The sequence below is a fragment of the Camelina sativa genome, chromosome 5, assembly GCF_030686135.1.
Source record: "Camelina sativa cultivar CO46 ecotype springtype chromosome 5, ASM3068613v1".
NCBI classification, from domain to species: Eukaryota; Viridiplantae; Streptophyta; class Magnoliopsida; order Brassicales; family Brassicaceae; genus Camelina; species Camelina sativa.
The window spans coordinates 7,083,319-7,103,175 of record NC_141884.1 but is presented as its reverse complement, the minus strand read 5'-3'; the positions used below and the strand labels follow the sequence as shown (position 1 = coordinate 7,103,175).

The 19,857-nt window shown below is 31.9% G+C and overlaps 3 protein-coding genes and 1 long non-coding RNA gene across 7 annotated transcripts; 2 read left to right on the top strand and 2 right to left on the bottom strand.

Annotated features, from left to right (window-relative positions):
- Positions 1-511: 511 nt before the first annotated feature.
- On the bottom strand, positions 512-5,224 carry LOC104785989 (protein Brevis radix-like 1). Of its 4 annotated transcripts, none has more exons than XM_010511290.3 (7): positions 5,036-5,224; positions 4,392-4,485; positions 2,974-3,137; positions 1,517-1,899; positions 1,302-1,431; positions 915-1,201; positions 512-834 (listed from the first exon to the last, which is right to left on the bottom strand). In XM_010511290.3, the coding sequence occupies exons 3-7, from the start codon at positions 3,088-3,090 to the stop codon at positions 756-758; spliced, it is 996 nt and encodes a 331-aa protein (XP_010509592.1). In that variant the 5' UTR covers positions 3,091-3,137; positions 4,392-4,485; positions 5,036-5,224; the 3' UTR covers positions 512-755. The 4 variants fall into 4 exon arrangements, with proteins under 4 accessions (XP_010509592.1, XP_087305768.1, XP_010509594.1 ...); XM_087449642.1 differs by having other exon boundaries at positions 2,974-3,126; XM_010511292.3 differs by lacking the exon at positions 4,392-4,485.
- A 3,984-nt stretch (positions 5,225-9,208) lies between these two features.
- Positions 9,209-10,324, top strand: LOC104785988 (upstream activation factor subunit UAF30). The gene is made up of 2 exons (XM_010511289.3): positions 9,209-9,640; positions 9,993-10,324. The coding sequence occupies exons 1-2, from the start codon at positions 9,419-9,421 to the stop codon at positions 10,116-10,118; spliced, it is 348 nt and encodes a 115-aa protein (XP_010509591.2). The 5' UTR covers positions 9,209-9,418; the 3' UTR covers positions 10,119-10,324.
- Positions 10,325-10,392: 68 nt separating this feature from the next.
- On the bottom strand, positions 10,393-14,771 carry LOC104785987 (arabinosyltransferase XEG113). Its single transcript, XM_010511288.3, has 13 exons — positions 13,971-14,771; positions 13,097-13,414; positions 12,802-13,007; positions 12,611-12,716; positions 12,229-12,485; positions 12,010-12,145; positions 11,833-11,927; positions 11,688-11,741; positions 11,483-11,596; positions 11,304-11,402; positions 11,101-11,220; positions 10,912-10,998; positions 10,393-10,820 (listed from the first exon to the last, which is right to left on the bottom strand). Exons 1-13 carry the CDS (start codon positions 14,143-14,145, stop codon positions 10,653-10,655), a joined length of 1,935 nt encoding a protein of 644 aa, XP_010509590.2. The 5' UTR covers positions 14,146-14,771; the 3' UTR covers positions 10,393-10,652.
- Positions 14,772-16,297: 1,526 nt separating this feature from the next.
- On the top strand, positions 16,298-16,835 carry LOC147943341 (uncharacterized). Its single transcript, XR_015598282.1, has 2 exons — positions 16,298-16,425; positions 16,524-16,835. It is a non-coding gene; the product is annotated as an uncharacterized LOC147943341 (long non-coding RNA).
- The last annotated feature ends 3,022 nt before the right edge of the window (positions 16,836-19,857 follow it).

The window sequence follows — 19,857 nt, the reverse complement described above, 5'->3', positions numbered from 1 at the left end:
CTTGTTTTATGATCAGGATGGCTGCAGGGAAGCATTGTCTCCAAGATATGTTTTGTTCTGTTAAAGAAACAAAGATCGATCTTTTTTCTTCCTTACAATAGATTGAGAGCATTACCCTCACCAGTTCCACAACCGGAACTTCGTACAACATCAAGCTTAAGCAAACATAGAGCATCCCTAGATGCCGTAGCGTGCATCACAAGCCACACAAGTATCATTCAATTTCTAGTTCCCTTTCCTGTATCGATTACATTTCCATATCCCATTTGGTTAATTAACAGAAATTATGAGCAGAGCTTTGGTTTTAAAGGCTTGAAGCTGAAGCAGAACTAGTCTTGTGATTCAAGAGGGTTTTGCGTTACAATTAAAGTCTTTTGATATGTTTTCTCAAGTGTATTATTTTTCTTTTTCCACTCCATTTGAAGGTTATATAGAGTAGGATATGTGACAGCTAAATTCGTATGATACTATGCGCTGCTAACAAAATAAATTTGAAAATAAACGCATGGGATAAAATGAACAAATAAATAAAGGCATATAAAGCTCATGTCATCGTTAAGAAAATTACATAGCTATATATATCAAAACGCCGAGAACTTGCTAACTACAAATCTCTAAAACTCAATTTTTCGATTCAGTTTTCATTCTGAATTCCTTCCAAATTTCAGAAGATGAACAAAATTAACTCTGAATTTTGTGTATACCTTTTTTGTTGTGTTAAAGAAGATTAAATATTGGGCTCTTTTGATTTCCTCTTAGAGGTATTGTGTTTGTATCCTGTCTCTGTTCTGCTCCCACCATGTCTTGGCATGCACTTCACCAAACCGTTCCCGACTGCAACAAACACCCGTTTCGATTTAGTTTTTGAGTAAACTAAAAAGAGATTTTCGTATGTTCGGTATAGTTTGGTTTACCTGAATCTGACGCGGCGTAACTCTCTGGTTCCATCTGGTAACTGTCTGATGGTAATGTAGACGCCAGGCTCGTCCTCTTCAACCCACTCAGCTTGCATTTCACTAGCATTACTCATGGAAGGCGGTTCGTCCCTCGATGAGGTGGTGATTCGTGCTGCGTCCATTGGTGGTCCATAAAAGTGATGTGGGACACTTCCGCCTGGTGGTCTGAAGTTGTTGTCTCTTTGCGTCCAATCTCTGCTTTCTCTTGCTGAGTCTATCCTTGTGTAAGTTGAATCTCTTTGCGACTGAAAGAAGAAACAAACACAAGTTGAAAGATAAGATAAGATTACTCATAAATAACCATCTCTTTTAAGTTGTAATGTATAGAGTGATGTTGTTTCTTACCTGGTCTTCGGATCTACCAGGGGTTTGAAGGGCTTGTCGGTTAAATCTTTGAACATTGTAAAGCTCAACTATTCTGTCATAGTTCTCACCCCACCATCTCTGAGCCTGCCACTTGTCGAATACCTCCCGGCTACAACAAATATGTAAATGTCATCAAATCATTGTATTCTTTAGTGAAACTTATTATTGAAAATGTTATGGATTATATCATGTACCTAAAGCGTATGCGTTTAAGATCATTTCCTCCACTGGGAAGTGAGACGAATGTGATATGAACACCTGGCTCTACTTGAGCCATCCACTCCTTTGGCTCGTCATCTTCTAGTACCACATCACAAGACTGAGCAGAGATGGATTCACGTTCACCACCATACATCGATGTGAATGGCCGTCCAGATTGATGGTAGGAGGATCTTGGTAAGTCCCAAGCCGGAGTGGAGCTAGTGCTTCCACCCGGATAAGGGTATGGAACACTTTCTGATGCAGTGTCAAAATCCGGAAACTTTCTCTGCTCTTTCCTCAAATTGCTACTCGAGGAGCCCGGAGTTGGCTTGCTTGGTTTATGAGTACCGGAGAATTTCGACGCCATATCTTTGATCTGCATATAGCATCCATGCCAAAAGAAAGCTGACAAAATTATAATCTTATACACACAACATAGTACTAGGCGATCATTGGACAGCATAATGTTTGACTTGGACAGAACAGGTAACAAACAGTAAGCAAGTAATAAAAGTCTTCTGCCATGAAACAAAATGAGTCAAGAAATGGATGATTTTTCTTTTATCCCAACTAGGAAAAAAAGGAGTCTACTATCATCATTCATAAAGAGCACCAATAAAGCTAGAAGAAGATCTGATATAATTTGAAACATAAAATATAGTTCATCTTGTCTTCTCCGTGAATAGAACATAATCATAACTTCTTTTTTTGCTTCTTTTGATTTACTATATACATATATATACTTGCCCCACCACAAAAATTCTTCTTTTTCTCATGTCTAAATAAGAATCCACTAGGGACTTATTCTAGGAAAGTATATATAGATCAATCTTCAATAACAAGCAAAAATCATGTTCAACACAAGGCGTGACTCCCATTAGCCTTTTTAACCTTAATGAAATAATATCCACACACATATCATCAGCCACTAGTAATCCTAAAATTCAACGTGAAACATAATTTTGAAGGTTTTAATTATTTGTACTAATTGTTGCTCCAGTTAATGTCTAGTCACATAGAGGGGAGGGGAAAAAAATAAACACTGACATAACCTATTAAAGATAGATTTGTAAGAGATTCCAAGGAGGGAAGTGATGTTGCATCACCACCCGTAAGATCTTTTCTAAAAGATCCGAATTTTGTTTGTAACCTGCATGCAGCCTTAACTACAGTAACCTCTCTATTACTTTTGTACTTGACAGCCAGATTTCAAAACTTTTATCATCCAAAAAAAAACTGTTTATATAATTTTTTTTCACTACAATTGTTAGAACAGTTTCACAAAGGACCATTTTTCTCAATTTTGGGTTCTGTGGGTTTTGTTTGTTTCACGACCAAGGCAATTAGGAAAAGAAAAAAAAAAAAAGCAACAAAATAAAGTGAAAAACAAAAAGAGGCTAAGGAATGAAACAAGGAAAGAATTGATCTTTCTTTAGGGAGAGAAAGAGACCTGTGTAGTTAGGCTTTTAACGGCTTCTTTAGTGTTGGGAGTGGTGCTCCCACGCGCTTCATCTTCTTCATCCTCACCTCTGTCAGCCATTTTCGTACAATTTATGCAAGTAAACATCTTTGCACTCTTTTTTATGCTCTCTGCCTTTTAAACCTTTTAAACTCCTATATTAATAACCATAAACACACTGTATTAAACATCGCAACCAAGCCAACCACTACTCATCATTCATAAATAAAGATAGATATCTAAAGGAAACAAAAATGGTAAGTGGTGCTAGATTGCTAGAGCTTAATTAATTATAGCATTAGATAAGCAACTCAACTAATGAAAAGTTAGTAAAAAAACCCAATAAATAAACATTTTGAACAAATGATCGTCTTCTCTTCCGGAAACATGTATATATAAAAGAATAAATTGTATATATAAACACATACAGATTAAAGAATCATATTTTATGTCAACATTTCAAGAAATTAAGGAACTCACGAAACAAAGTGGAGAGAGGTACAAGTTTTTTTTATAGTATATAATTAAAAAAAGCCACGCTATGAAGGTTCATAATTAGGGGCAATATCTTGATAAAGACAAAAGTGTTCAAAGATTAACTTGGGGATCAGAGAGGAGAGGAGAGGACCACAGAGAAAGAAAAGAAAAGAAAAAAAACAATCTCAAACGATTGTCGAGGCACCTGAATAGATCAAATTATAGTCTTTTGAATAATAATAATAATATCTATCTGATGATATATGATCATGATAGAGACAAGCGATGATATTTTAAAAAAGAAAAGAAATATAATTATATAAGTATTTTGTTCTTTTATTTTTTTTAATAAAGAAAGTGGTCTGAATAGAGAAGAGCCAAACTGAGTGTGTAAATGCTTTGTTGTGCAGCAATACCCAAGTAAAAGACCCCATCTCCTCGTCACACACACACACACAACACATTAATCAAAAGTTTTAAAGAATTATTTCCTCCGGCAAGCCGAAGTTTCTGACATTTAAATATTGGATATAAAAATATTTAGAGAGCATTATACAATTCTATATAAGTGCTAAAAAACAAACAATATGTGTGTTTCTTCTCATCACTAGCTCGTATCCAAAATACTGTTTTAATCTAATACTCAAAAAAAAAAGACACACTCGAATTTTATTACAAGCCAGAAGTAAAGAAAAGAACTTTTGCAACAAAATAGAATCTTTAGCAGTCACGTGTATGAAAAAAAAGAGAGCTAAAACCAAGAAAGAAAGAGTTGGGTTCAAGTGATGATGATGGACCAAATCTTAATGCATGTCGAAAAAATGAATCGAATCCAAAGTATGTAAAAATATTTAATGTTTTTTATGTATTAATAAATAAAAAATCTCAGGTATTACATTGAATGAGGAAGTATGGGGTGAGTTTTATGATACCTTTGTAATGGATAGTATGTTTACTAAAGGGTTAAAGCGTGTGTATGTCTGAGCTGAGGGTTGAGTAATTATTTCCTTATATAGCCCATCAAGGCTGCAGAGATTTAGCAGCAGCGTTACAGGGTCAGAGTAGTAATCAGAGTAAATGCTGGGGAAGCAAAAGGACGAAAAAACGTAATTGATTATTTCTGAATCGCCTTTCTTTTTTAATTTTTATTAGAGAAAAAGAAAGAAAACACACAGTTTCTTCTTTCTTTATTTCTTTCTTGTCGAGTTAAAAAAAAAAAAAAAAAGCAAAAGTAAAGTAGCAAAAACAGTAGTCAAGACCAGAGAAACTTTGATATGAAAGAAAAAAAAATGAAGATTTCCAAGAAAGACTGAAAATTCTCCTTTTGCCTAGGAGTTGATCTGTTGGTCAGTAAAAATGGATAAAGATTTGGGGTAATGTGTTTGTTTTGTTTGCCACTAATCAGAAGAACGACGATTTAAAACAATCAATCATAGAAGTAATGAATGAAGTAGAATGCAACAGTTCAATCAGCAAAAATAAATTCAGAAATGAACCAAAAAAAAAAAAGTTTGATATAAGGTTTGAAACTAAGTGACCAGCTCCAGCTAACGAAAGAATTTGTTCTGAGTCGTACCTGAACCACAACGTCTTCTTGGACCGGAATCAAACTCTTAGAGAAACAGCAATAATATCGTATTCGTCAAGAGGAGATTTTAAAATACACAAAAAAAATATAAGAAACCGGGTGACCCGGTGTAGATGTTACACGGAGGTTCGGGTTATGGTTTAGAAGAGAAGGATGACGGAGAGAAAGAGAGAAGACATTTGGAGGACTCTGGCCGTGAGTTATTTATACTAATATGTTTGAGGAAACCAACAACAACAAAATACTAGAAAAAATATATTAACGGCGTTACGACGTGAGTTGACGGAAGATACACTTTATTTTTTTCCTTTGAGTAAACGATGAAATATGGTCTCGAGAAGAGACGGCAACGAGGGCCCATTTGGTGTTTGCCGGTGACGGACCTCAAAGCAGACAGAGAGAGATATGTTACTTACGTGTGCAAGAAGTAGGCTACGTGGCGGTTTTTGATTGGCTGATTATAGTTTTAAACGGGTCGGGTACTATGGTCACGATTCACCCCATTTAGGTGTACCACAACGTTTTTTCTTATTAGTTGTTGTTGCCTTTGATCTCTCACTCTCTTTTAAAGCTTTTTAGATAGAGAGGTCAATCATGTGTGTGTCAAATATTTGAATTTGTTCTTGTTGGGATAATTTGTAATCTTTTAATCGGTTCCAAATGCTTAATAGCTGAATTAATATGATCAAATTAATTTTAAAGAGTTTTCAGGTGATTGTTACTAATAATTAAGTTATTTGATGATCTACATCTTAATCAAGATATTTTGTAATCTTTCAAGTGTATTGTAAATTATGAACTGCGTGATTTGTATTCGAATGAATCCCTATATCTAAAGATTATGAGACTTATATTTATAGGTTGTCCAAATCAGGTTTTGCCTTATAATCGAAATCATGAACGGGCTAATCACAACTTCACTGACTATATTGATAACTAGGTAACCATCTGCATTATGTGAGAGATAAATCGATTCAAACAAAATTATTATTTGAGATCTAAAATGTCAGAATAATAATTTTACTCATAATTTTTTTGTTTTATTCAAATTTGCTTTAATTCTTTTTGTGAAATAGGGAAAATAATTAAAACTTAGTAGAATTTTTTTTGATAAAATGTTATCAGTTATGGTGATCTATCTTTTTGAGTTTTTAAAACTAAAATTCACATAATTTCTATTTCACATTATTCTCTACATCGATATGCCACTAAATAGATAATACAATGTTTTTAGACTAATCAATTAAAACTAATCCTAAGTTTAAAAAATACCATGAAAAAATGTACAAAAGTGGTAAATAATAACTAAAAAGTGTAGTAATGGTGAAAATTTATAGGAGAAAATGAATGTATGGAGTTTTCAAAAAATTTAATATCATGTTAAGATCATTAAATCACTATTTATTATTAAAAAGTTAATATCTTATTACTAAGATTATTGTGGTAGTTATTTTTTGATAAAATTTTAAATATATTTGAATAGTCATTAGAATTTATAAATAGGAGACAGATTTTTTTTTTCAAAAAATTAAATTGTTGATAAATTTAAAATTGTTTATGTAATATTATTTATTTTAAGATTATTATGATAATTAATTATTAAAAGATACTTGAATAGTCATCAGCTTTTTTTTTTATCGGAGAATAAGTTTGCATTTCAAAAAGTTAAATAGATTCAAGTTGACTATTCAAAAAATTCAATATCATGTTAAGATCATTAAATCACTATTTATTATTAAAAAGTTAATATCTTATTACTAAGATTATTGTGGTAGTTATTTTTTGATAAAAATTTAAATATATTTTTGAATAGTCATTAGAATTTTTAAATAGGAGACAGATTTTTTTTTTCAAAAAATTAAATTGGTGATAAATTAAAAATTGTCTACGTAATATTATTTATTTTAAGATTATTGTGATAATTAATTATTAAAAGATACTTGAATAGTCATCAGCTTTTTTTTTAAATAGGAGAATAAGTTTGCATTTAAAAAAGTTAAATAGATTCAAGTTGACTATTAAAAAAATTCAATATCATGTTAAGATCATTAAATCACTATTTATTATTAAAAAGTTAATATCTTATTACTAAGATTATTGTGGTAGTTATTTTTTGATAAAATTTTAAATTTATTTGAATAGTCATTAGAATTTTTAAATAGGAGATAGATTTAAAAAAAAAAAAAATTAAATTGGTGATAAATTTAAAATTGTTTACGTCATATTATTTATTTTAAGATTATTATGATAATTAATTATTAAAACATACTTGAATAGTCATCAGCTTTTTTTTAATCGGAGAATAAGTTTGCATTTTAAAAAGTTAAATAGATTCAAGTTGATTATTCAAAAAATTCAATATCATGTTAAGATCATTAAATCACTATTTATTATTAAAAAGTTAATATCTTATTACTAAGATTATTGTGGTAGTTATTTTTTGATAAAAATTTAAATATATTTTTGAATAGTCATTAGAATTTTTAAATAGGAGACAGATTTTTTTTTTCAAAAAATTAAATTGGTGATAAATTAAAAATTGTCTACGTAATATTATTTATTTTAAGATTATTGTGATAATTAATTATTAAAAGATACTTGAATAGTCATCAGCTTTTTTTTTAAATAGGAGAATAAGTTTGCATTTAAAAAAGTTAAATAGATTCAAGTTGACTATTAAAAAAATTCAATATCATGTTAAGATCATTAAATCACTATTTATTATTAAAAAGTTAATATCTTATTACTAAGATTATTGTGGTAGTTATTTTTTGATAAAATTTTAAATTTATTTGAATAGTCATTAGAATTTTTAAATAGGAGATAGATTTAAAAAAAAAAAAATTAAATTGGTGATAAATTTAAAATTGTTTACGTCATATTATTTATTTTAAGATTATTATGATAATTAATTATTAAAACATACTTGAATAGTCATCAGCTTTTTTTTAATCGGAGAATAAGTTTGCATTTTAAAAAGTTAAATAGATTCAAGTTGATTATTCAAAAAATTCAATATCATGTTAAGATCATTAAATCACTATTTATTATTAAAAAGTTAATATCTTATTACTAAGATTATTGTGGTAGTTATTTTTTGATAAAATTTTGAATATATTTGAATAGTCATTAGAATTTTTAAATAGGAGACAGATTTTTTTATCAAAAAATTAAATTCGTGATAAATTTAAAATTGTTTACGTAATATTATTTATTTTAAGATTATTATGATAATTAATTATTAAAAGATACTTGAATAGTCATCGGCTTTTTTTTAATTGGAGAATAAGTTTGCATTTCAAAAAGTTAAATAGATTCAAGTTGACTATTCAAAAAATTCAATATCATGTTAAGATCATTAAATCACTATTTATTATTAAAAAGTTAATATCTTATTACTAAGATTATTGTGGTAGTTATTTTTTGATAAAAATTTAAATATATTTTTGAATAGTCATTAGAATTTTTAAATAGGAGACATATTTTTTTTTTCAAAAAATTAAATTGGTGATAAATTAAAAATTGTCTACGTAATATTATTTATTTTAAGATTATTATGATAATTAATTATTAAAAGATACTTGAATAGTCATCAGCTTTTTTTTTGAATGGGAGAATAAGTTTGCATTTCAAAAAGTTAAAAAGATGAATAAGTTTTGTAATAGTTTGTGAAATGTAATTTAGTTTTAATAATTAAATGGGTTATGAAAATGATAATTAAATAATTAACTATATTTTCTGGTTTTAATCGTTGATTAAGTCTTTCTTTTTATAAAACTAATAGAAAGAAACAACCTTATATATTTTAATGGCAGATTTATGTAAATAATAATGAAATATATTTTTCCTTATATATTTTAATTGTACATTTAATAAATCAAATAAATACTTTTTTGTAAATATGTTTATCTTGAGATGCTTAACTAAAAATAAATCTCTAAATCTTTCTGGTAATATTTTCAACAAAATGTTTCTCCATAGGGGATTAATCAGCCCATTAATATAGATAGGGGATTAATAAGCTAGGAATTTCTGTGTAATGTAACCTCCGACAACTCTCAATTAGTGTACTAGATATGTTCACCTAAACATTAACGGATTTGAGTACTTAACTAATAGAAAAAGATAAATTAGTTAACTAGAGGAGACCAAACAAATCCAAAATAGGCCCATAATCTTGGGTTGAAAGGCCCAAACTATGAAGATCCAAGCGCACCTCCATTAAACCATCAAAGGGCAGAGTCAGAGTCAGCGAGAGAGAGAGACTGAAACGTTTCGTTTTCAGAGTCTGGGTTGGATCTAGGGTTTTAGACAGAGAGAGAGCCCTCCCTTCCCAAATTCAAAAACTGTGTAAAGAAGAAGAAGAAGGAAATGGCAACAGTTTCGAGGGTTATTGGAGCTTGCAGGGTAATGATGGCGAAAGCCGCTTCTTCCTCCGGCGTTGTTGTTGAGAGCAGTCGTAAACAAATTAATGGCATTCAGAAGGCTGTTCCCATTTCGCAGCCGCTCGCTCAGTTTATCGGAGAAAACGAAGTCTCCCGTACAACCGCCGTCAAGAAAATCTGGGAGTACATCAAGCTTAATAATCTTCAGGTTAGGGCTCGATTTTTGAGGGGGAGATTGATTGATCTAGTAGAGCTTTTGTTGATTGATAGCTAAAAATTTAGGGATTCGTTGGAAACTGTAATTAGCATTTGTCTTGTCCTGAAGAAGCTTGCTTTTCTTCAGAATGGTAGAACAAGGGTTTTGTGTGATTAGTAGCATTTTAATTCAATAGTTAACCCTAGAACTAATCTGCTTATGATTTGGTTCCTCAGTGAACATTTCAAAGCCTAAACTTTTTAGCTATATGTATTTACGAGTTGTGATCTCTTTGAATTTGATTTTGAGAGAGATTTCTGATTTTCCAACACAATATTATTTGGTTTTTTTTTGGTAATGTTAGAATCCTGAGAACAAGAGGGAGATTCTATGCGATGAGAAACTGAAGACCATCTTCAGTGGGAAAGACACCGTCGGGTTCCTTGAGATTGCCAAGCAATTGTCTCAACATTTTCCCAAGTCTCGTTGATTTCTCTCACATTGCAGTTTACTTATTAAGACTGTTTAGCTTCCTCTATTCCTATTATCATCCAAGAAACTTTTGGTATCTTCTTGTTGGTGATCTTTATTGGTTATTTATATAGACTACCGACCAGTTTCCATCGCTCTGAGACATTTATGTATCGATTGATGATGATCCAAGGTCAGTTTAGTTTATGGTTTGCGTCTTTAAAACTTGTTTCTCTTCTGTAATCGTCTTTTCAGAACTTCGAAATTGATCAGAAAATTGACCAACTGTTATATCCAACTAAAATAAGCCATTTATTGACATAAAATCTACGGAAAAATGTTATACATAAAAAAAGACAATTTCCTTTGTGTCCAAATCTATTGTTATAACATGATACATTGAGTAAAGACAAAGATAAAAAAAGAGACAGTTTCACAGTAGTAGTATAAAAGGCTGGCCGTAAGAATGAAAAAAAAAAAACTCCCTAAGTGTCCTCCTTGTGACTCAAGAAAGAATGTAAGCTTCTTTTGAGTCTTCTTGCCGGTTATGTTATCATAGAGGAGGATGATCTTCTTCTGCTGTTTGTGGAGGAACAGGTTTCCAACCAGGTTTCTCGTCCCAATACATATCGTAGTAAATGTGTCCTGGAGTTTTGTTCTCCTCACAACACCATATTCCCACATATCTCTTTACCCGTTTTCTGAATTTCTCTTCTCGCTCCTGCGCACAAAACCAGATTAGGTCAGATCAGATTTTTACATATTGTATCAACATGTATAAATTTGTTTCAAGGTTCTAAAGATCTACTTGCCTTGTCGGAGAATCCAGTGAAAGCATCTTCAACTGAAGAAAACTTTATCACTTTGACATCGTCGAAGAATGAGAATATTGACTTGAACTGCAGGTGGCACGAAACAAAGTGATTATAGGCCAAGCCGGAGATTACTTTGACATACATATAATTAAGAGTGATAGATAGTTAAAAAGAAATCTTAGTTACCGTATCTTCATTGCTCCGCTTTGGGAACTTAAGAACCCGAGAGGGGCTTGTCTTATTTGATGCCTCACATTCATCTTTTCCGTCTTGACAAAGCTGAACATCAAGCCATGACTCTTTGACCTGCAAAAATAATTTCGTTTCTGAGGAGTTTCTTCTGAAATGATTAATTAGATAAACAACAATATCTACACAGCTTAAGTTACTTGTTTCGGCAATGCTGGGTTATCTAGAAAAGAATACTCTCTGATACCAATCCCAGGGCCAAACTCATCCTCCGGAAGCTCCTTAAGCATGATATTGACCTGTAATTGAAATCCATCAGGGTGTTCTGTTCTGAGACACTTGCAAAGAAAACATGCTTCAACGTTACTATAAACACTACCTCAAAGACATGATCAAGAGGGCAGATGAAAGGTTGCCGTGTCATAGATCCCTGAAGTGTACCAGGATGTCCAAACCAAAGCCTATCTAACCTGCACCATATTGGTGGCATCACCTGAAGACATTGTAGAGACCAACCAGCTATACGTAAAAATTAAAATCATTATCTCTAGGAAATGTGCATATAAGCTGTTGAGTAGACTCACCAGTGTACGGTTAAGAAGAGACGCAATGGCTAGAGCTGATCTGATCTGTTTCATCTGTAAAGTGGACCAAAGATGGGTATAATTTAGAAAGGTGGTCAAGTTGACATATAGTTCTAAGGGACCATGTTAGTTTAGTAGACGTTACTTGGTGATTAACGAGGATAAAGTGTGATTCAATGGTATGCTTCCCGTCAAGTAACAAGCTCTTTGGAATAGATGGTTTGAATGCCATGAAACCTCCTGCGTTGTGTTGGAGATTACAATACTGATTTTGGCTTTTCCCATCTTTGGAATAGATAATTTGAACAAAAAATAATTTTACCTGGTGAATCGTAATATTCTGGTGGGTCATAGAAAACCATTCCCTCTCGAAGCCTGTGACGTTTTCCTTCAGTACCTGCATATTGGAATGTTGTATGCAAGGCGTATGGTTCTAGCCTGAGCTGTTGATACATAGCCTGCCACAGAAAACAGAAGTTACCTAATAGGCCATTCATAAACACAAAAGAACCGCAAAAATAGGACGCATGTAGAAAGGTACCTGAACAAAATAAGTATGGCCACTGCAAAATATGCTAGCGGGCAAAATTCCAACCTTGAGATTTCCATCATAAGCATAGAAAAGTCCACTATCCCCATCCACAGATGGACCTAGCTGCCTCCTAACAATCTCATTGAACCCATTTTGATCCCAAACCTTATCGTCTGCTAAGAGAATTTCTTTCCATTCTTTTGCCAACTTTTTAGCGGATTCTGTCGGCCGCCAATGGAAAATTCCTATGTTGTAGGCAGCACCAACTTTCAAAATCCAAGACATAGAACGGTTGAGAAGACTGTTAGTAGCAGATTAAGTGCTTTTCCAGAATGATAAAGGACTTTAAATGGGAAAATAGGGAAATGCATATCTTTAGCTAAAAGTCTACCTTGTTGCCATATGTCCAAACTGTCATCTATGACAGTAGGCACAACTTGATCGCTTGATGTCAAAACATCAGCATCCGGGTATCGAGCCAAATAAGGCATAGGATCCTGTCACATGGATATTATGTGAATAAATTCTATAAAGGAAGATAACAAGACGAATAATAGCGTTATTAGTGTGTTGTATTAGTACCTTAAGCCACACCATGTCAGTGTCACACATTAGTAGCTCGTAACCATAAGGCAAGACAGAATCTATGAGAATAACTTTTTCTCTTCCCATTTTGTGAAATGTTGGAGAACCCCACCCAACATCCACTGTGCTCATATGGCTTCCCATGTCAAAAACCGGAACGCCTTTCCAGTACAAAGCCTCTAATAACTTAGTATCCATCGCACCTATAAAGCGCCATAGCATAAAGTCACTTCACTTACAGAAAGAGATTGAAATAGACAGTATGGCACAGATATTAGAAGTGAAAACTTACCAACTAGAATATTGGAGAGATCTAAATCCGTCAAGTGTTTAACCCAAGTCAAGATGAAATCCATGAAAGCATAGTTCCCAAAGGTCACTATTATGACATTGTCCTTCACCCTTTCCCCAAACAATTCTTTCGTCAGTTTAAAGGTTTCAAGAGGTGGCATCTTCTTGTCCCGAGGAGGAGACACCCAAATTTTACCCAAGGATTTGCCTTGAGCCTCCTCCAAAACTGGCGGTGGCAGTGCCTGTAGTGGTGGTGGTGGCGCAACTGGTAACTCCAACGTCACATTTTCTTGTGGAAGACTGTGAATTCGACCAGCAGCTACAATGAAAACTCATGAATAGTTGGTACATAATATAAAAACGAAAAAACTTTAAGCTTTCTTAGTGAGATTGATGCATACTCAAGCAAGCTCATATAGCCTAATACAATTGAACTGAAATGTAGTGTCGAAGAGTAAGTAACACTAGACATAAGAAAAATCAAAACTTTAACAGACACCTTGAGCAATCAAATGCAGATCCAAGTACACATTAGTTAATCACTTAATCAGATTCAAAAGCAGAAATGAAAATTCAACTAAAGTGATCAAACAGTCACAACCCATCTCAGGTTATAGCAAATCCAATGTGATCAAACAATAAAGAACTGATCTTTAAACGAAACACTGAGATTTAAAGGTCAACGGTGAGCTCGAATTAGAATCAGACAGAACTAAAGAATCTAACTTCCAAAATCCCACCTAATAATTAGACATCAATAAGCTTACAGAATCAAACTCAGACCGCAAATCCTAACTCTTAAGCAATGCGAAACAGAGATAACCAAAACACAATACATGCACACAGAGAGTGAGAGAGAGAGAGAGAGAGGTTACTGGATAGAGGAGGAGAAGAGAGAAAGGAAGATGAGCCATTGGTGGGAGAGTAAATAGCTGAGAAGACATAGAAGGAAGAGACGAGAACGCCGATGATCACCGTGGCGTAGATCGTCAAGAACAGAGGTTTCGAATTCGTGGCTTCGCGAAACCCATTTCGCCAACCCTCCACCATTATTTAACCAATTTCAATCTTCTTCTTCCTCAAATCTCCATTACAGAAGAAAAGATTTATTCTTTGGCTGTGTTTGTTGGGGTTTTGTCTCTTCTTCTTCTTCTTCTTCTTCTTTCTCTTGTTCGATTGATTCGATCGTTTGGTAGGTCTGGTCAACTTCGTTTTCAGCGTCTTCCCATAATCAGAAATTATAATTCTTTTTTTGAAAATTTTATTAATTTATTTTTGGGTTACATTATTAATTTGTCCCTTTATAAAATTCATCAATTGATGATTTTGATTCCCCCAAAGTATAATGCAAAATAGTGGCATTTTTTAAACCATTAAATTTTTTGTTTCGTTAGCTAAAGTTTGCACAATGTTTCTTGTTGTGTATATATATATATATTCATTGCAATATATTTTTCTTTCTTTTTAAATTAGCTAAGCCATAATTGGAAATTTTATAATTTAAAACTTTTTAAAAAAAAGATTATAGAGAATTAAGGTAGTAATATTTTGTATCATATTTCGTAATCTAGTTAAGTAAATTTTATATGAATGAATTTGGAAAAAAAAACAAAAATTAAAATACGCAAAGACAAAAAGACAGAGAGATCTTAATGGATGGGTTAATGCAATGGTTCTCCTCTCTAGTACTAGTTAGTTTGCTTTGACTTTGTTTTCTGATTACCTCAATCCCACGATGTCCGAACATGTTAACTCTCGTTATTTTTTCAGGAAACGATGTGTTGTCCATATATAATTTGTTCAAAAGCTACTTCTTAGATAATTAATCCAAACTAAAGTTGATTTTCGTATAGTTTAGGCGAGTGAGTTCTTGCAATGTTCGGAAGAGTTCTCTTTTTTTTTTCTTTTGTCTTTATTTTTTCTTTTTCTTTTTTAAACATATATTATAATATCCCTGAAAAATAATGCTATTTACTTCTTTCTTTCTTTTAAATCTTGGGATTGCAGGATATCAAATGAGTTTGTGATGATTGAGAACTGGTCTCAACTTTAATTTGACTCAAAATTATATAATCTAGAAACGTTTTCTTTAGTTGAAAAAAGGGAAAGAAAACATCAAAATATGAGAAGCTTGAAAGTATTAAAACTTGTTGACAAATTCCTTTAAAAATTGAATCAACGACCTAGACATAACATGAGAAATATAATGGAACAGTCAAGAGATGTATCTCATGTCCCCTCGAAGACCCTACGAACAGAAATTTTTTAAAATATATAAAGTGATCAGTTAGGGGAAAGCTTCTTCCGACGGGTATGTGTTTCCAAGTTATTGATATATATGCTCATAGAAGAGCAATTAACACCGAGAAATAAACAAGCTTTTAGAGGATTGATTTCAACAATTTCTGAGAGCAATTCTTTTTTGTTTGTTTGTTTATTAATCATAAAACACCAACATAATATCTCGACAACAAATGAGGCTGGCAGTTGTAGTGTGACTGAAGCAGACAGAGAAGATGAACCTAGACGAAGCAAGACGAAGGCCCATAAAGAAAAGTCGCCGGCCAGAGCCATTTTGTCAAAAAAAAACTGAGTTCCAACAAAAAAAAAAATCTTACAAATACGTCTTAGTCTTGTCTACTCATCCTCAGTTTAAGGAGGGGTTATAACATAAGCCTTGTGCTAATGAGGTCTGCATTGGTTTTTTAAACTGTTTACAATTGGGCAAAAAAATGGAGGAGGCTAAAGCTACTCGTAGTAATAAGTTAGACAGGAGAGGGTTTTAGAAATATCCATCAAAAAGTACTAAGGAGTCTCTCACTATGTTTGAGACAATTCAAACATTTTGACTGTCCAATCATTCGCCTTCTCTGTTTAGGAAGGAATTCAATCCTTCACAATTCAAACATCTTGCAAGATAGAAGTGGAACTTTTTTTTAGTTAAGGATGTGCAAATGTTTTTTAATCGTCAGAAATCTCAAGTTACATGGTTGCCGAAAGATTGATGTCAATTCAATATATACATCTTTTTTAAAATCAGTTATAGCTAATAAAATGTGTCAAAAAATTTTGTGATGACCAACGAGTTACATATCAAGGACTATTTCATGTTTTGGGATAAATTTGGTCAGATTCTGATAATTTGGTTCGGTTTGGTTCGATGAAAATTAGTTTATAAAACAGCCTAATTGTGATATAATCCGGTCATTCAAAAAAATCAGTTTTATAATCGAGCAAAACCAAAAATGTTTGTTTGGTTATCTAGATCTAGGTTTTGAAGTTACTATTCCGATCATCTTTCCAGTTTTTCGCTCGATCAAGCTCCCATAGGTATGCTTAATTTTCCTATTTTGATATATATTTCGTATATCTAACTTCCTTTTTCTTCCTTATTTATTTTTTTTTGTTTCCCATTTCTTCACCTCCAGGATGACAGACCGATCACGGTGCTTGTGGATTTGGAGGGTTGTAGAATCCCCAAAGCGAGAAATTGGGGTTGTGGTTTCTATGACGTCGGTTATCTAATCCATATCTCTTCGGGATTTTGTTTAGAGATTTAGACATATATATATATTTAGAGGAGGATTTGTATTTGTGGCCAAAACAAGAGTGTTAACTAGTATTTCGGCCTAAGTGTGTAAAAGAAAAAAGGATGGTTGTTTTTGTTTTTTGTGTTTGTAAGCGTGAGACTGTGTGGCATGATCTAGCTCCCATGTCAAGGAATGGAACCACAACCACCACAAATATGTTTAATTTTGGGAAAAATATAAAAAAAATATGAACTTTTAAATTTCGGACGAAAAAAAACATTAAACATGAACTTTTGAAATATCATTTAAATCCAAAATTTTATTTGACTTTTTAAAAAATAGTAAAATTTTGTTGACTTGACCATTTTAGGCATGACGTTAAGTTTTCGTTTAACCTAAAATGTAAACATAATTGCTATTATATTTTGAGAAAATAACATAAATTAACATATTGTTATGATTTTATTTTTCGATGTATGTCAAAATTTTAAAACTATTTGGTATGAGTTTAAATAAACTAACGAAATCAATTTTTCTTTTAATGATAATATATTTGATGCAATTAAGTCATATTTTCACTTACATGCCAAATAGTTTTGTAGTTGTAGTGACATTTCAAAATTATGGTGATACATATTTGACTATACACATAATCTTTTTTAACTAATGGGAGATCAGTATAAAAAGAGTATGTGCATATTTGACTAATGGGACTATGGGAGATAAGTATAATTAAAAAGACTAAACAAGGCCTCAATAAACAGAGCCCACATAGCCCATTACAAAAACCCATGAGAGCTGAAAACGAGAACCTCCTACGGTATATTTCGATAGGATTTCTCTGGCCGTCGAGACCAGTACTTTAGCCAATTATGAGCGGCATAAGAATGAAGATTTACTATTCTTGAAAAACACTCAATATATGCAACACCTCTTTATATGCTAAGAGGGTTTAACTTTCACCTTCAAAACGAAACCTAAATTTAAGTTATTGCTTAATCTTAACAGTTTGTTTATGATAACAATAATTATTGTTTTAAATACAATAATTTAGGTCACATCAAAATACTAGAAAATATTACTTTAATGTATAAGTCAAATCTAACATTAATTAGTATAAAGTTTTCCACAAACAAAACTCAAAAGCAAATCCGAGCTGGATCAGTTGAATCCAAAACATACAATATCATACTAATGAAAGACTTTCAAACCCAACATTAGGTTCAACAATGTATTTTAGTCTAAACTTTTGAAAATTTTGTGTGATTTTATACAGATAATACAAATTTGTTCGAATCCGTGTTCATTTCCCACGCCCCTTTTTCTAACTATTTTGTGGTTCTTTAATATTTATAATATAGTCTCTTCCATAGAAAAGCCGAAAACACACACCCCCACATGTCTCATATAATAAAGAACCAACGCACAAGCCATACTAATTATCTTTTTACAACTCGAATATTTAACCTAAGAAAAGTTAGTCGGAATCTTAATGTGTTGATGATAGACCTGTTGAGTATTATATGAATATATAGTTGTTTTACTGCTGATCAAAATATTATAAAGTTTCACACCAACTTGTTATAACCTAGTACAAGTTCCATTTTTGTATCACATCATTACTACACCTTTTCCTAAATCCAACTTCAAAGAAAAAGTGTTAGGTCACTAACGTGTCCACGATCGTTAATCTAAAATATCTTTCTTCTTTTTAACTCTAAAATTATATTGAGTTATTTAAGTAAAGAGCCCCGACAAGAAACTAAACTTGGGAATTAGACATTATAGGTACTCATCTTCAGCTTTAGGTACTCCCTCCTTGTAAAAAGACGTTGATGTCCCTATGCTTGACAATGAAGAAATAAAGAGGAAGCTGATTAGTATTTTGAAAGAGATGGTGAGATTGCTAAGTACTTGAAACCCATGTTTGGGTTCCTTGTTTACGATCAATTATTAGGGTTTTGTTTTTTTTTCTTTCAATTTTTTAAAATGTATAATCTACTGCATATTAATCGGTTTGGGTTTATACTCCTTAATTAGATTCTCCATTTATGATCCATTAGGGTTTAATATTCCCTTTTAAAATCTTCTTTATAAATGGTTCACCTTACATTAATGGTTTGAGTTCATATGATGTAATTTTTTAATTTTATTAAAATTTATTGTCATGAATTTGGTATTTGTTCAACAGAAATCCAAAACCAAAACTCCCATCAACCACAACTCAAAATTCTCGTCCACCAGCCAAGGGTAAAAGAGTCAGAAATAATAATGTTTGTATGTTTATAGTGCCTTTCTATGTGCTATGCCTAAATCTGAAGTTTGAAGTTAAGGAGTACCTGTTTTGATAATAAACTCAATTATATTTTCCATTTCCTTTTATTTGACACAAGGTACTAAATGGTACTAAAGAAGTTGGCATTTTAAATGTCAAGGGTGAAGGGACGACAAAGTTGGTGTTTATTTATAAATTGAGCGGACTAGTTTTTTTCCTCTCCTTCTTTTGTTTTTTGTTTTTTTGTAGATTGATGGTACATTCGCATTTATGTATTATTTTACATTTATATATATGCTTGCTGTATAACCATGATATTAATGTTTATACAAGTATCTACCAAACATCTTACACGAACACTAGCTATATATGTAGAAGAAACAGCTCAATTTTGTCGAGAATATTACCTTTTATAATAAAACATGTTCTCGTAATAACTCTTTTTAAGACACCTCTTTTAACTATAATATTCGATCGAATATATAAGCTCGCTACATTTAGATAGAGCTACTTGGGGATATTGACGATATAACAAGGTTAAACTTATCAGTTTTTATTAAGTTTACTCAAAACGTATTAACTAAAATACATGAAGAAGTATTTAACTCAAAACGGATCCTTTTGTATGTAACCATTTTTTTTTCTGATAATCTAGAAAACAACGTCATTGATTGATTTCTTCGTGAAAACATCTTTGGACTTTTATTTTGTTTTTCTGAAAAATAAACATCTTCGAACTTAACGTTAATAGCTATGGTCTATGAAAAATAAAATTAGTAGTTCTAAATTAATCGAATAAAATAAAGATGCACTATAACAAATAAATGATCAAATTGATTACCTACCCAATGAAACTTTTAAAAATTTCTATGTATGATCGAAAATATTCATATTTTTCATTTTCATTATTTTTTAGCAATAACACAAAATTTAAATAATAAAACTAAGTTTTGATAA